Raw genomic sequence first — 15,493 nt, 5'->3', positions numbered from 1 at the left:
AAAAAAAAAACTTTTTTGACCCATTTTTTAAGATAATATAAGTAGCATTCAGAATACACTACCACCCATATACATTTCTAGCCTTAGGACAAAAAAATAAATTACCACTGTTTCCTATGGGTAAATAGTAAAAATATTTCAAACTTTGTATTATTGGGATACAGCCAATTCAATATGTTCATATATCATGCTTTGAGTTAGGATCCAAGTACTTCCCTGTCCATTTTCTTTAAGTTAAAGGTAAAGGTTCCCCTCGCACATATGTGCTAGTCGTTCCCGACTCAAGGACGGTAATCATCTCTGTTTCAAAGCCGAAGAGCCAACACTGTCTCCGTAGTCATGTGGCTGGCATGACTAAACACTGAAAGTGCACGGAAAACCATTACCTTCCCACCAAAGGTGGTCCCTATTTTTCTACTTGCATTTTTTACAGGCTTTCAAACTGCTAGGTTGGCAGTTGCTTTCTAACTGCTAGGTTGAGTAACTCTTTAAGTTATTCAAAGTAAAAACAAAGTAGAACACCCTAAGTACCCACACACTCTCACATAGAAGAAAGTGTCATCAATATATACCCTTAAGAGCAATCATTTGCTAAAAGAAAACAGAAGAAATAATTTTTATGGCTCCACAATAAGCTAGATGGAGCCTGATCTCCCTCCCCCCAAATTGAGATGAATGTGAATTACTACAGTATTCAGTTGCTTTGACAATCAGCTTAGATTCTAATTCCAAATTTACCCAAGATATATTTTTGAGAGGACACGAGGGAAAATGGTGAATCACTTCTAGGAATACCCTGCACTGCCCCCCCCCCGGGGGGTGGAAGGCAGGACTTTTAAGAATTTAAGGCTAACATTAATTGTATAAGCATTTATGTGATTTTAGAAAAGGCAGAGCCAATGATTAAGAGTAATAGTAAACAAGAATCAAGAAATATGTTATGCCATATGAGCAAACTATTCTGTCTTTTATCACTGTGCCTAACTCAGTGTGCGCATTCCTTAGTAGATGAACTTGGGAGGGTTACCCCCCCTAAGATGCTTTTAGAACATTTTTTTTGCAAGCCATGGGGTCCTATGATTACCCCATTGTGATTATAATTCTTTTCATATTCACCAGCTGAGTTCACTATTATGATATTCAAACTTCTTACTCAATGGAGACAGGCTGTAGCCTTTTCTTTAGAATCTGAAGTGTTTTAAACAGTGGTTTGTTTGTTTGTTTCTTATTTCTCAAATGCCGAACTGGCTGATCTCTGAGAAGCTGATCCTGGAAACCATCTCGATGAATCACTTGTTATAAGCGAAAGAAGAATTGATTCAAAATTTGAAAAGCCGACACTAAATAATAAATGGCAGCAACAGAAGAGAATTTTATTTGTAGTCTGAGAAAGTACCGTTCCCTGAAGAGGAAAGTGGCTGGCTTTATTAGGAACGAATTTGGATAACTGACCAGTAAGGCTGATGAGCACTGACTTCTTCACTTTTGGACGAGCCAATTTCCTGTTGCACTGTCCTCTCTGTGGGCTGTGTGCAAGACTGCTGGGCTGGGCATAAAGCCACAATTAGCCTCCTACTTCCATATGCTTGGGTTAACTGCCGATTCTTCGCTCCAGGCATCTACTTTCAAGCCTCTGCCTTTTAATTAGCAGCAACCAAAGGGATACCATGAGTATACCAAATTGCAGTATCATGTTTTATGAGACAACCAAATATGATCTGGGTTATTCTGCATGAAATACAGGTTACAAACGAATTGTGAAAAAAAAATTCAATTCCTTCAGCAGCAACTTTCTTTTTCGGTTCAGAATCAAGCATTTTATATATTAAGTTCCATGCAAATATACTGTTTCTACAGACACTGAGCTTGTCGATCAGAAAGGTCGGCAGTTCGGCAATTTGAATCCCTAGTGCTGCGTAATGGAGTGAGCTCCTGTTACTTGTCCCAGCTTCTGCCAACCTAGCAGTTCAAAAACATGTAAAAATGCAAGTAGAAAAATAGGAACCACCTTTGGTGGGAAGGTAACAGCATTCTGTTTGCCTCCAATATTTAGTCATGCCGGCCACATGACCAGGGAGATGTCTTCAGACAGTGCTAGCTCTTCGGCTTTGAAGCGGAGATGAGCACCACCCCCTAGAGTCGGGAACTACTAGCACATATATGTGAGGGGAACCTTTACCTTACTTCATTTCTGTGAAACGAGACTTCATGAACCCTGCCACAGCTCAAAGCTCTGCCTCAGACTGGGAGTGGTTATGCTACAGTGACTATTCAAGAGGTGTTACTATTCAAGTTGTGTTACTTTCTCTAGTTGAAGAACCAACTTCCTGAGGAAGAAGGAATTTCTCTGAACACAGTTTTGTACTTTCTGGCTTTCATACTGTTGTAAAAACTAATGGCAAAACCTTTCAAATTGCATGCTTTCTTTCAAATGCAATGCTTACCTTATAATTCCTGCAGGAAGGACTGAAGGCATTCGTCCCACAAATAAATAATGTATCATCATCTCGTTTTAGAAGAACCTTAATAAAGTTATGACATTCATCCTGCCAAAAGGATTAAAAAAAGGAAAAGAACTGAACTACTGTTCCAGCAATTAACATCATAAATGTTTAATACAATTAAATACAATATACCAATTTGTTTGTTTCAGCAATTTTTCCTGCCATTTGGAAAACAAGGCAACAATGGATTTCCTCAGAGTGGCATTAGAGGAACATGGCTGTCAGGGATTTAAGGATTATACTTGTCTTTTTCTGCTGCTGTTTATTGTAGAAAATGTACTTTAATGACAATCATGAATCAAGAATAGGACCTCAGTATGTCTCTATGTATTTATGCAATTTATACACTGGTGCATCTCAGGCAGTTTATAGGTATAAAAACAATAATAATAAATAACATATTACATTCAGACATTAAAAGTAAGCAGAAAGGTTGATGCAGATGAGGAAAAATGCCACAGAAAATGCAACTAATGCAGCAGGTGTAAGACACTGCAAAACAGGTAATCCTTGTTTAATGAACTGTTGCTTAGCAACCATTCAAAGTTATAAAGGACCCTCTAAAAAGTACTAATGTAGAATTTTTGATGGACATACACAGACCTGAGGTCATATGACCACATTTTAAGCACCTAGCGACTGGCTCACATTCACAGCTGTGATCACATAAACATGATTTTTGACTTTTGAGACATCACCCTGCCAACAAAAGTGCATATAGTCATGGCTATGGTTTTCCCAGTTGCAATGTATGGCTGTGAAAATTGGACATAAGAAAGGCTGAGCGCCAAGAATTGAGGTCTTTGAACTATGGTGCTGGACAAGACTCCTGTGAGTCCCCAGGACTGGAAGGCAATCAAACCAGTCAGTCCTAGAGGAGATCAATCTCCTGACTGCTCTTTAGAAGGCCAGATTCTGAAGATGAAACTCAAATACTTTGGCCACCTAATGAGAAGGAAGGACTCACTGGAGAAGAGCCTAATGCTGGGAAAGATTGATGGCAAAGGAAGAATGGGATGACAGAGAATGAGGTTGCTAGATGGAGTCAACTCCAGGGAATGGTAGAGGATAGGAAGGCTGGAGGAACGTTGTCCATGGGTCGGAATGGGTCAGACACGACTAACAACAACAAAGGACTGATGCTTCTTGTACATCCTGTCTTACTGAACATTGTCTGGGTAGAATAGGAAAAAAAATAAAACCCACAAAATATATATGATCTAAAGTCATTCATAGTTAATCAAACTTTAAATTGCTAAAACATTTTCCTAAGATGATTTCTTTATTACCTATAAAGACTCTAAATTATGTCAGTTCCTAGTAGAAAGTTAGTAGTGGTAGTAAGCTTCTTAACGCCCCTTCATTTCACAATATTTGACATTTTGGTTATAATGTTTCATTACATTACAAATAAACCATTTTTTTTGGAAAATTAAAACCTTCAATAAACTGTTGGAAGAAAACTATGGCATGATGCAATCTGTAACACAGAGAGCAGTATATGAGAACAGTCAAGCAACTGAACAACATGGCATCTGCCAGAGAAATGAAATTTGCCTACCTTATGTTTTCCCTTCATTCTGCATGTATCTACATCAAGCTGTCTGGATTTCCATGTCAATTTCTTCAAGGATCAAGAAAGAAATCAATTAGAGCCTGGAGTGTTTGTATTTAATTTCAAAAGGAAAACTAGCTACTGAATATAAAATTATTGAAAACATTCCATGCTTATTCTATGCTTGACTTACTCTTGTACAGAAGCCTTATGGATGTAGAACATTTAGTTTTAGAATTGACTGCTATTTATACAATGTATAATACTATACTTCTGTAATATTTTCTATACTTCTGAGGGTGCTTGTTAACAGACAAATATTACAACACATACTCTTCATACTCTGTTTTAATCTCTTGGAGTAGAATATACATACAAACACAGAAACATATATATGTTGATATAAATATATTTGCACTTTTGCATGTATGTGTACAGTATGCACCTACTGTATGCATATACACCTACACAAACAGACATACTGTATACAGTACATAAATATACAGATATACAAATAGAGGCATATAATTTTGTACCAATAGAAGAACAAGAGAAAATGTGTAGCTTAGTACTGAAGTGTGGCGTCTATGGCACTCTCTGAGTTTGGTTGTTTTCTTGCAGACATTTCTTTACTAAACTAGGTAACATAATTAGTGTTAAAAGGTCTGTGGAGGCTACCTAGTTTTTCTAGCACTGATGTTACCTGGTTTGGTAGTGGAATATCTGTAAGAGTAAGACCAAGCTCAGAAAACACCAAGGACAAAAATTAAAGCATACTCATATAGTATACAGTAGATCAAATATTCCCTATTGCTATTTGGAAGTAGTGTTTAGTCAAATAAAATGTTTAGGGAAATAAACTGAGTTAAAAATGCTCTCCACTGTTTCAAAGTTGTGCAGAGCATACTTGAGCTCATTCTGGAGGAACAAAGAAATATGACCAGAGTTAGCTTAATTCAAAGCTGGAACTCAGTCTGACAGCTTCTGATATGAGTGCTAGAAAACAAGTTTGTATGTAAAAAAAACCCAAAACCCTACATTCTCAGGTAGTGTTGGAAAGACCATAGAGCCATTGCTAATTATTATAAGTGATCCCAGCTAGAAGGCCAGTGATTTCACCTGTCTAATGCACTTTCAGTAGATTTTACCTATAAAAAGACTTTCATGAAACGCTAACAATGAGTCAAAAATTGATGTACCTAGTCAAAATTGCAACAGACTGTTTGTCAATGGATCCTGAATGAGAAAAAACAATGAAGAATTGTATTTAAAAGTATCTACTGATGGTGTTTTGCCATCTTAGTCAAGACATGTATATACACTTGCCAATCTTCACTGGAAAAAAAACAAAGAAGTATCTGAATCTCAGTTAAACTGAATATTTCATTTGCTGCTCTGATTTTAGAAATGGTACATTTCAAGGCAAAGGGCCATCAAACATTTAGAATAAAACTGAATATTTATTTTACATGGTTCTTGGCCCCAGTTCTCACAAAAATGGGGAACAGAAATAGGAGATACACTATTTTATGCAGATTTAGCTTCTCACAAAGACATGCATCCCTAGTCAAGCAAGCCATGGAACTTTGGAAGATTTTTTCCACTGTTTTACTCATGCATTTTTCATTCAGAATTCATTGGAAAACTTTTTTTTTCATTTTTCCTTAGATTGTCTTTAAAAAAATCACTTAGATTTTGTAAACCATTCTACCTGAAAATAAATTTCAGCCCAACCTATTTATTGCTCTGCTTGATTATACTTCATGAGCACAACAGTTTTAAGATACTTGCTCTTAAATAAGAAATATTGAAAATAAATATTTGAACTATTTATAAATATTCAATCTGAGTAGCTTGATGTAATGCTACAGACAAATGATATCTAAAATGCCATTAAAGCTAATAGTTATATTAAGATTCTGTTCAGTATTTCCACCCATATCTATAATTCAGTAGTTAAGCATTTTTGCAAGTTAATATTTTTGGTGATACTGCATGCTCCTCCTTTCCTCTCAGCGGTGTCACCTTACCCTTTAGCTGTATCAGCTGTATCATCTGTCTTGAATATGATGTAATAGGTGACATCTAGGATACTAGAAGTGCTCAAGTGCTAAAACAAGTGAGTTGCTTTTAGCCCTTCCTTAACTATATACATATCCTATTAATTTTGAGATATTTAATCTAGTACTAACATAAAAAAAAATATTGTTGCAGCTTTCTAAGTTTTATCTTTAATCTTAAATATTTGTAGTCTTGGGGAAGAATTGTAAAAATAATAAGATTATTGTGTTTACTATCTAGATGTCTATGTATTTAATTCCTTATAAAATGTGATCATTAAACTATTTAAGTGGAGTTTGTTGAGGAACTTATATTTACTATAATAATACAGACACCAAAGCTGCATGATAAGTAAAAATGTTGACATGACCATGTACTTCTATTGTAATGTAAAAATCTTGCTTATAATTATTATCCAAAGTACATATAATATATAATTATTTACCCAAAATACATAATGAAAATGGCAAATGTATGCACTTTGCTTATATAATCATTGCAATTTCAAAAGCAGGTCTGGAAAACATGACGAGCAGGGTATTTTTTCTTATTAATTTTCTACTTTCTTATTTTTACTGTCCTTGATTTGTGAATAGGAGAAACTACTTACTTTGCTAAAATAAATTTCTTCTGTGTGTGATGAATCCATATCAACAGTATAAATATGGTCCCTGTAAACAAAGAGGAAAAAGAATGCCAAGATAAACTCAGATGGTTCATATTTTACAGGAGGAGTGCTTCATGTTCAAATAAATCATTGTCCCTTAGTCAGAACTAAGGATAATATCAAAGAACACCAGACAGCGTGCTTTCTTTGTGTTACAGAAGATAAACAATCAATACAAATACAACATGAACAATACTGTCATTCTATGTGCTATGAATGAACAAAAGGTGTAAAAAGGAATTAACTGAGAAGACAGAGGTTCCCTAAAATCATTTTGGTACAGATTATGTTTTTTGTATATTTGCAAGTACAGAACAAGTCAACCTTGTTTGGAGAATGGGATATATTGTAAGATTGGGAGATATTGCAAGATATTTGTAAAGTTTGTATAATTTGGCAAAATATCTGACTCCTATAATCCTTCAACAATCTTATCATTGTTAAAAAAAATCCGGCATAGATATTCCGATTAAGAATTGTGGCTCCTAATATGAAAACACATACCTAGACTCAACATGTGTTCATGGACATTATGTTCTTTAATTTAGGGGACTCCATTCCTTGACCTATTATTTTATATTATAGTCTAGTAAGATTTTAGTGGGTGGCAGATATAAGTGATCTTGTATAAACCTAAAAAGCTAAGCAAGTTCGGGACTGGTTAGAATTTGGATGAGGGAAGAATATCCAATTTTGGAAATGTCACTTAAAAGTTGAAAGTAATAAAATAAACAAGATCATGGATAATCAAACTGCAGTTGACCCTTGAAACCAATTTTCAAGACTCTTTTGACAAGTACCATTATACAGTATGCTAAAAGATACCAATAGACCCTTCACAACAATACTTTCTACCAGCATAACACAATTATTTAATCTGTATAGCTGCTTTAAACCTAGAGATGCTTGGCTATATGATAAAAAAGAGCAGCAGTACATATCAGTTCTCTCCCCACCACCACAAATAATGAGATTGGAGACTAAGATCAAGGCAACTTTGAAAGTATTAGTTACTTGTGGAACCACAGAAGGGTGTGGAAATTAAGAAAAAGAGCTGGCTACTGAAAAAAAAAAAAGTACAGCCTGACTCCATCTGAAGCCTTCTAAACAAAGCTCACAGTCCTGGCTACCAGGCTAAGGAGTATAGAAGCAGAGTCCAAGAAGATACATGCCCTATTCTCCAAAAAACCATTCACACAGTGTATTTCCAATTGCAGGGCAACAATAAAGCAACAGGATAGTCACCAACAGCAGAGACTGATCAGTACTGAAAAAACATATGGGAGAAAGAAAAGGTAGATAACACTATAAATGATGTATGTTGAAGGGCATCTTTTCATTTTTCACAAGCAAAAAACATATACTAAAACATTCTGTTCATGTAGAACTTTGAACTAAAACGAGGACCCAAATTGTTGGGGGGCAATATGCTGACTTTGTAGAGAGGGTTGAAAAGCACTGTGAAAAGGTATATAACTCCCTGTCCCAATAAATCACATAGGTCGCATTGGTGTTTATTTTTCTTGAAATGCTTGAAGATCTATTATTAGGTCTTTTGGGTGGCACCGAGTGAGCTTGAAGTGCCCAACAGTGTATGCAATGATAATGTGGCTTTGTTTTTAAAAGTTCTGTGTCCAAATTCAATAGAAATGTTGTTTGATTTATAATATAAATGGGGGTAAAAGCTCACAACATCTTTCTTGTTTTGTTTCTTGTTTTGTCAAACGAATAGTTTAATTATGTTTGAAAACTTATCCTAGGACAGTAAGACTTCTTTTAATGTAAGCTGTTTGTGTTCCCCTTTTCTTTCTTTCTTTGAGAGTTTATAAATTAATTAATTAATAAAATTAGATGCCACTTTCTCCTTAGAGACAAATTAAGGTCAAAGAATATAGACATGCTTTTACGTGCTCTTAAACAATGTGAAATATAAGGGAAATATCCTTTTATAAAACGGGAGACAGCACCAATATAATAAAACCTTGTAGCACTGAGCAAAGAATAGGAGGATGAGACTGATAAAAAAGGAGTTTTAGTTACTCGCTGTTATTTCAAATAACATTAACACTCTCCCTGTGAGGGAGTATGTGCTAGATATTTTAAAATAGTGCAGTGTATATAAGGAAATCTCCTCTATTGATACTAGTTTTTTAAAATATATTTGGAGGAAGCAAGGTTAGCAGATTCAAAACATTTGCAGCAAGCCAAAATATAAGCAACATTTTCCCCACATAGATAAAAGGGTTTGTTTATTAACAAAATCAGCTTTTCTTACGTTTTTCATGAATTTCCTCCCATTTGAAAGCAGCTCTTTCTTTCTAAAATGCCATGCTGTGAAAGGTGTGTCTATATTTATTTTTATATTCCTTAATCTTCTGGGAAAACTGCCATTTACTTTTATGACAAGCACTTTTACTTTTATTATTTTCTTGACTCCATTGCCAGAACTTTGATCCAAAGTTAATACAGAACTACTCTTTTGTTTGGTTTTTATTTTACAGAGAAAACAGTACGTCCTCTTTCCTCAGAATTTCATTGTAAAGCTCTGGCAAAATAGACCAGTAAATTAAAAATAAAACCATGCATTAGTATGGCAAGTTAATAAGTGATTATCCCTGGCAATATCTAAAAAAAAATGTTCTATTTACCCTCAGTTAGAAGTTTTGTATATACTGAATGCCAGGAAAAAAAAAACTGTAAGGTTCAGCACAGCATTATGTTTAACTCCCTTCTAACTGAGGAACACTTTAAGGACTTATGGCAGATTTGCAGTCAATTGTCAGAAAAAGTAAAAGCCAGAATTATGGACCTATGTGAACTCTGATTTCCAGATAAGTTAAAAAAAAGAAGCTTCCACTGATCCACAGTTGTTTCCATACAAAAATTACCAAACACTAAAAGGCTCTGCTAAACTGAAGATATAAATCTGTGCCGTTTTGTTTTATGTTGATGCTTTCCGTCATCTGGATCTTGCGAATTCATTTTTTTACATAAATAAACTAATTCTAGCACTTCTGGTTTTCCCACCTGTAGTTAACAGTGCTGCAGCAGATGTTATTATGCCACACTTGTGCAGGGAAAGAAAATGTAAATAATGCTGCCTTTTTCTGACCCGTAGCCACAGCTATGGGCATTAAATGCATGTTAAGATTCTGGTGTGCACCAGGGAGGTATGATAAATTACCAAAATATGTAGTGGGAGAGAGAAAGACAAAATGAACACCTGAAAAATTAAGTGATTTTTGTGAAGATGGGAAGAAGAAAAAAAAATCAGTCTTCCCATGTAGCTATTATAAGAAACATTATTTAATTATTCAAATTCTGCTTGTCTTTCATGTACTTCATATTCTCTTCAACACTTGCCTCATACCAGCAAAATGATCTAACCTTCTTATGACATTTTTTTTTTGCAATAAGAGTCTAAAGAATATAAAGAAATTGCTTCCTGGCCCCTTGAGAGTTCAGACTGCAATACTTTAGTAAAGCTAACCATCCAGGGGACTTTGCAGTTTATACTTAATGACATAAGTGCTCCAAGGATTCGCTACCACTTTAGAGGATTTCATGTGGGAACTATTAGTATGCCTTACCAGCTTGGAGAAAGACATGTTTATTGGAGTTTCTTTAAGCTAGTTACAGTTTCTCCAAATGTTATACTTACAGAATTAACTGTGCTCTTGCCTTAAGCCAGATTGCAACCCTATCTAGCATCCAAGTATAAACGACTGTAGGGGTAAATGTTCCTGGGATACAGCTAGGTTTTGTTGCCAACCCCAAAGCTGAGAAAGGGCATTGGTACTTACCTGATACATCTCTTCTTATAGTGAGGGAGGAGTATCCAGGATGGGTTGACCTTATCCTCTCGTTGATTGGACTGAGTCAGATAAGCTCTTGGAATATGTCCCTGGTCCACCAGGCACTGCCCAGTTATTGGCGAAGAACTCTATCCGACCCATTGTGCCATCCACTCCAGACCTTTGTTAAGGTTTCAAACTTTTTATTGAATTATAACTTGAACATATTAGTACAGCCTTCATCATAACACATGTTACACTACAATGACAGGGAGGGTCTGGATACTCCTCCCCCACTATGAGAAGAGGCGTATCAGGTTAAGTACCAAAGCCCTTTCTCCATAATGAGGGGAGGAGTATCCAGGATGGGACATACCAAAGCTAACACGTCCGTAGGGAGGGTAACACACTAAGGGCCCATGGCCAAACTATGCCTGGGGTACATCCCCTGCCCTATGAACCACCTGTAATACGCTGCGACCAAACGATGCCTCCACCGAAGCAAAGATATCTAATTTGTAGTTCCTCATGAAGGGTGAGGGGGAAAACCATGTGGCTTCCCTACATATCTCTGTCAATGAGGCCTGCATTGCCCAGGCCGCAGTGGTGGCTGCACTTCATGTGGAGTGTGCTGTGATGGGGCTCGGTGACTGTATGCCCTGGGACTGGTAGGCTGTAGCAATGCAGGTTCTCAACCACTTGCCTATGGTGGTGGAGGTCACCTTTTTGGCCAGAGACCCTGGTTGGAATGAGACAAACAGGGCCTCAGACTTTCTATTCGGCCGGGTTCTTCTGAGGTAAATCCTCAGTGCCCTCCTTACGTCTAGAGTGTGCCACTTCCACTCTAATGGGCGAGAAGGGCCTGGACAAAAATTGGGCAAAATCAGCTCTTGCGACCTGTGGAAGCATGAGCACACCTTAGGTATGAAGGAAGGGTCCAACCACAACACCACTCTGCCCTGGTGAAATATGCAGAGGTCCTCCTTAGTGGACAGGGCCTGCAGCTCTGATATCCATTTGGCAGATGTGATGGCCACTAGAAACACCACCTTAAGGGTTAAAAACTTTAGTGACACCGCTCGCAATGGCTCAAACGGGGACACCGTCAAAGCATCCAACACCTTGTGCAAGTCCCAGGAAGGGTACCTGTGTACTGTGGGTGGTTTGAGGTTGGACGCCCCCTTCAGAACTGCCTGACCAAGGGTTGGTGAGTGAGTGTCCGGGCTCTACTGCACAGAAGCATGGATGAGATGGCCGAGACCTGTCTCCTAATCATGTTGGGAGCTATCCCCCTGTCCAGGCCTGCCTGGAGAAATACCAGCACTGAGGGAACGGTGGCTCTCATTGGATCCGGTCCCCGGGAGTTACACCATGTGGAAAAGGCCCACCAGGTCGCGCCATAAATAAGCTCCGTTGAGGGTCTTCGGGTGGCCTGGATAGTTTATATTACCTTGGGGGAGAATCTTTCCTCCCTCAGGATGCTCTGCTCAACTGCCAAGTGGTCAAGTGGAGCCATTGGGATTCCGGGTGCTCCAGTGACCCCTGCCTGAGGGAGATCCTTTCCTGGGGAATCCTCCAAGCTCTTCCCACTGAGAGCAATTGGAGGTCTACAAACCATGGCCTCCTGGGTCAGTAGGAGGCAATCAGCACCACCTCTGCCCCTTCCCAAAGAATTTTTTGAATGACCCTGGGAGTCAGGAGCAAGGTGGGTATGCATAGAGAAGTCCCCAGGGCCACGGGCATTGGAGAGAGTCCGCCCCCTCTGCCCCCTGGGTTTGGTACCTGGAGTGGAACCTCGGGAGTTGGGTGTTGTAGGGGGGTGGCAAATAGGTCAACTTCCGGGCCACTGAAGTGTTCCATCACCTCTCTGAAGATGGCCAGATGCAGTCTCCACTCTGAGTTGTCCACTTCTGCCCGGCTGAGCCAATCGGCTCTGATGTTGTCCACCCCGCTATATGTTCCGCCTTTAAGGAGAGAATATTCCTTTCGGCCCACTGACCCAATCTTTTGGCTTCCCTCATAAGGGCCTTCGATTTTGTCCCCCCCTGCCTGTTTACATGGGCCTTGGTTGCGATGTTGTCTGTGAGGACTAGAATGTGCCTGTCCTTGACAGAGCGACGGAATTGTACTAGGGCCAGGCGGACTGCTCTGAGTTCCAACCAGTTGATGCTGTGAGTCAGTTCCGCCTGGTTCCACTGTCCCTGCGCTATCTGATCTTGCAAGTGAGTGCCACACCTGAACAGGCTGGCATCCATGGTTACTGTCACCCGGCCTGAAGACTTTGCCGGGCAGATCCGGAAAAACTTTGGGAGGCTGGAAAGGAACTCCAGTGACAGGCCATGCCTAATGGTGTTCTGTACCCATTTATCAGATGAGGAGCGGTCCCAGCGATCAGCGAAGTACGCCAAGCGCCCCCGATGGGAGGTGAATTGGGTTTAGAATTAGTTTTTGCAGAAGGAACGCCCCCCGCCACCTCCTCCACCCCCTCGAAAGGGCTGCTTCTGCTGCCTACCCCTCTGCTGTCTATCTGGGTATCTCTGCCTGGCAGAAGAACCCCATTGGTACTGCCTGGCACCTGCGTACTCTGCATCTGAGCCCCTGAAGGGATCATGGCCCTGGAAGGAAGACCCGAAGTCTTGTCCCTGGGAGTAGGACTGTCAGGCGCCATCCTGAACTGTTCCTTCTTTGGGGCTCTGGGAAGCACCTTCCTCTTGTCCTTATTCTTGACCAGGTAGGGGTCAAGAGCTGCCCCAAAAAGGGCATCTCCTGTGAAAGGAGCAGATGCCAGGTGCCGCTTGTGGTGAACATCCACCAGCCACTGTCTCAGCCACAGCAACCTATGAGATGTAATGGTTGAAGCAATTGCCCTGGAGGCAAACCTGGCTGTGGACAAGGTGGCATCAATGGAGGGTTGAGATAGAACCCCGGCCATATCCTGATCATTGAAGAAGCTCTTGTCTGTGGGTGTGGGCCCTGCTGTGGGGGCAGCCCATTGGCGCTTGACCGACTCAAGAAAGGCCTTGGGAGTTGGCACTATGTTGGTCTCAATGGCCTGCTCATTAAAGATGGTTTCTGCAGAAAACCCCTGGTGCTGAGGTGGTGCTTCTGCTGTTTCCGAGCTTGGTGGCTGCTTTTACCTTGAACAGGAGTGACTTATACAATGAAAGCTGGAACAACCCTGTGAAGGCTGGCTTAGGAGGGGGCATGCCTTCATATTCCCCCTGGGTTTCCCCTGGGTTTCCAGCCCCCCTGGTATTCTAGGAGAGGATGCCACCTGAGGTTGCATTTGTGGCTGCTGAAATGCCGCTGTCATACATTGCTGGAAGGCTTGCATCATTAGTTCTTGAAAATTGGGGACCCCTGTGGAAGACCCATGCCCACCTCTGTGGGGGGGAACCAGAGGTGGTAGCCTCGCAGGCAGGGCTGATCCCATGGAAGCCATATGTGTGTGGGGGGGATTGCCATCCCTGAGGAAGACCCCAAAGACTTGATGTGTCAATAGGGATCCTTGCTTGCAATGTGGGTGCCTCCCCTGTAGCCCCACCTGTTGCAGGGACTCCAGGGGCCTTCCACTTCTGTCCCAGGCCTGGAATGGACTTATGGCCACTTGCCTTTTTGTAGAGCTGCTCCAACTTCCTTTGCCTTCGCCTTTCATACTTAGATGTCTTGGAAGGCTTGTGAGGCTTGTGACCACCCTCTGCATTCAGCTCTGCCCTGGGGGAAAGGTTCTTCTTATCTCTAGCCTTTGCTCCCCCCCTTTAGGGCAGCCTCTGGGATGGTCATTAACCTTGGTTGATTCTCTGCCCCTCTGGTGGGCTGCTGGCTGTTGCTGCAGGTACTTGAGTCCTGCCAGTCTCCTCGTTGTCGCTGGGCGCCGCCATCTTGGAACACGTGGCTCTTTCAAGATGGCTCCCATGCCAGGAGACAAAGGGCGCCTCTTTTAAAACTCCTGGTGTGGCAGCTTGTGCTCAGAGGAGCTGCCGCGCACTTCTGCCGCCGTTTTTTTCACTTTCTGGCACCGCTAGAGCCTTGGCTCTGCCCGTGGACCGCCTCCAATGAGGTGGGCCACATGGACAATGGTGCAGGTGGTCCATGGTGTTTGGGAAGCCGCAGTTCACTGCTTAACCCAGTGGGGAGCAGTGGAACGCTCCAGCGCCCAGCAGAGTTCCCACAGCAAGGCTCACCTTCTGGGCAGGGATCCAGCACCGCCCTTGCTTGCCAGTAATCCGATTCACACCCCATAGCACTTGGGGAAGCCGCAGCTTGCCGCTTGACCCTGTGGGGAATGGCAGAGCATTCCAGTGCCGCTGGTGCCTTCGCGGCAGAGCTTGCCTTTAGAAGGTTTGTGCCCTTTGTCTCCTGCTTGCCTGGCAGATTTCTTTTCTGAGTGATGCTTGTCTCACTCAGAGGCCTGGGCAGCATGTCACCCGGGGAGGGGGGTGTATTTTGGCAATTCTTTCGCAGCTCAGGGAGCTTCCAGGTCACATGCGGCTGCTGCAGTAGAGAGACAAATGAACCTTTTCACTTTCTTTAATTTTCTTCGAATTTATCAGAGATCTAGGATGGCAAACTATCCAGTTGAGGGACTGAGTCGATAAATGGGCAGTGCCTGTTGGATCAGGGGTGTATCCCAAGAGCTTATCTGACTCAGTCCAATCAACGAGAGGATAAGGTCAACCCATCCTGGATACTCCTCCGCTCACTAAGGAGAAAAAATGCATTGCCTTCAAAAGTAATGAAACAAGGAAGTACAGTGACATTTATCTTCGTTCAAAACAAATTGGGCATACATTAGCAAAGGACTGAACAGGGAAAACTGGAACTTTGTGGATGCTTGGTTCTGCAGAAGAGATGAAAATTCATCAGCTTCTCTGTCCAATTAAAAATGGAGAGGGGAAAATTATGTAAGACT

The 15,493-nt window shown here is 40.9% G+C and overlaps 1 protein-coding gene across 5 annotated transcripts in view; it reads right to left on the bottom strand.

Moving 5' to 3' along the window:
* The window catches only part of SEMA6A (semaphorin 6A), a 182,278-nt gene that overhangs the window by 62,995 nt on the left and 103,790 nt on the right, over positions 1–15,493 (bottom strand). For all 5 annotated transcript variants that reach the window (XM_032213594.1, XM_032213596.1, XM_032213597.1 and 2 more), the window contains exons 4-6: positions 6,731–6,791; positions 4,066–4,128; positions 2,445–2,546 (exon numbers count right to left, since the gene is read on the bottom strand). In XM_032213594.1, the coding sequence (XP_032069485.1) occupies positions 2,445–2,546; positions 4,066–4,128; positions 6,731–6,791 (226 nt within the window). The remainder of the gene's footprint in view (positions 1–2,444; positions 2,547–4,065; positions 4,129–6,730; positions 6,792–15,493) is intronic.

The sequence above is a fragment of the Thamnophis elegans genome, chromosome 3 (assembly GCF_009769535.1).
Source record: "Thamnophis elegans isolate rThaEle1 chromosome 3, rThaEle1.pri, whole genome shotgun sequence".
Classification (NCBI taxonomy): domain Eukaryota; kingdom Metazoa; phylum Chordata; class Lepidosauria; order Squamata; family Colubridae; genus Thamnophis; species Thamnophis elegans.
Note: the sequence above shows the minus strand (reverse complement) of the source record. Positions and strands in the feature narration are given on the sequence as shown.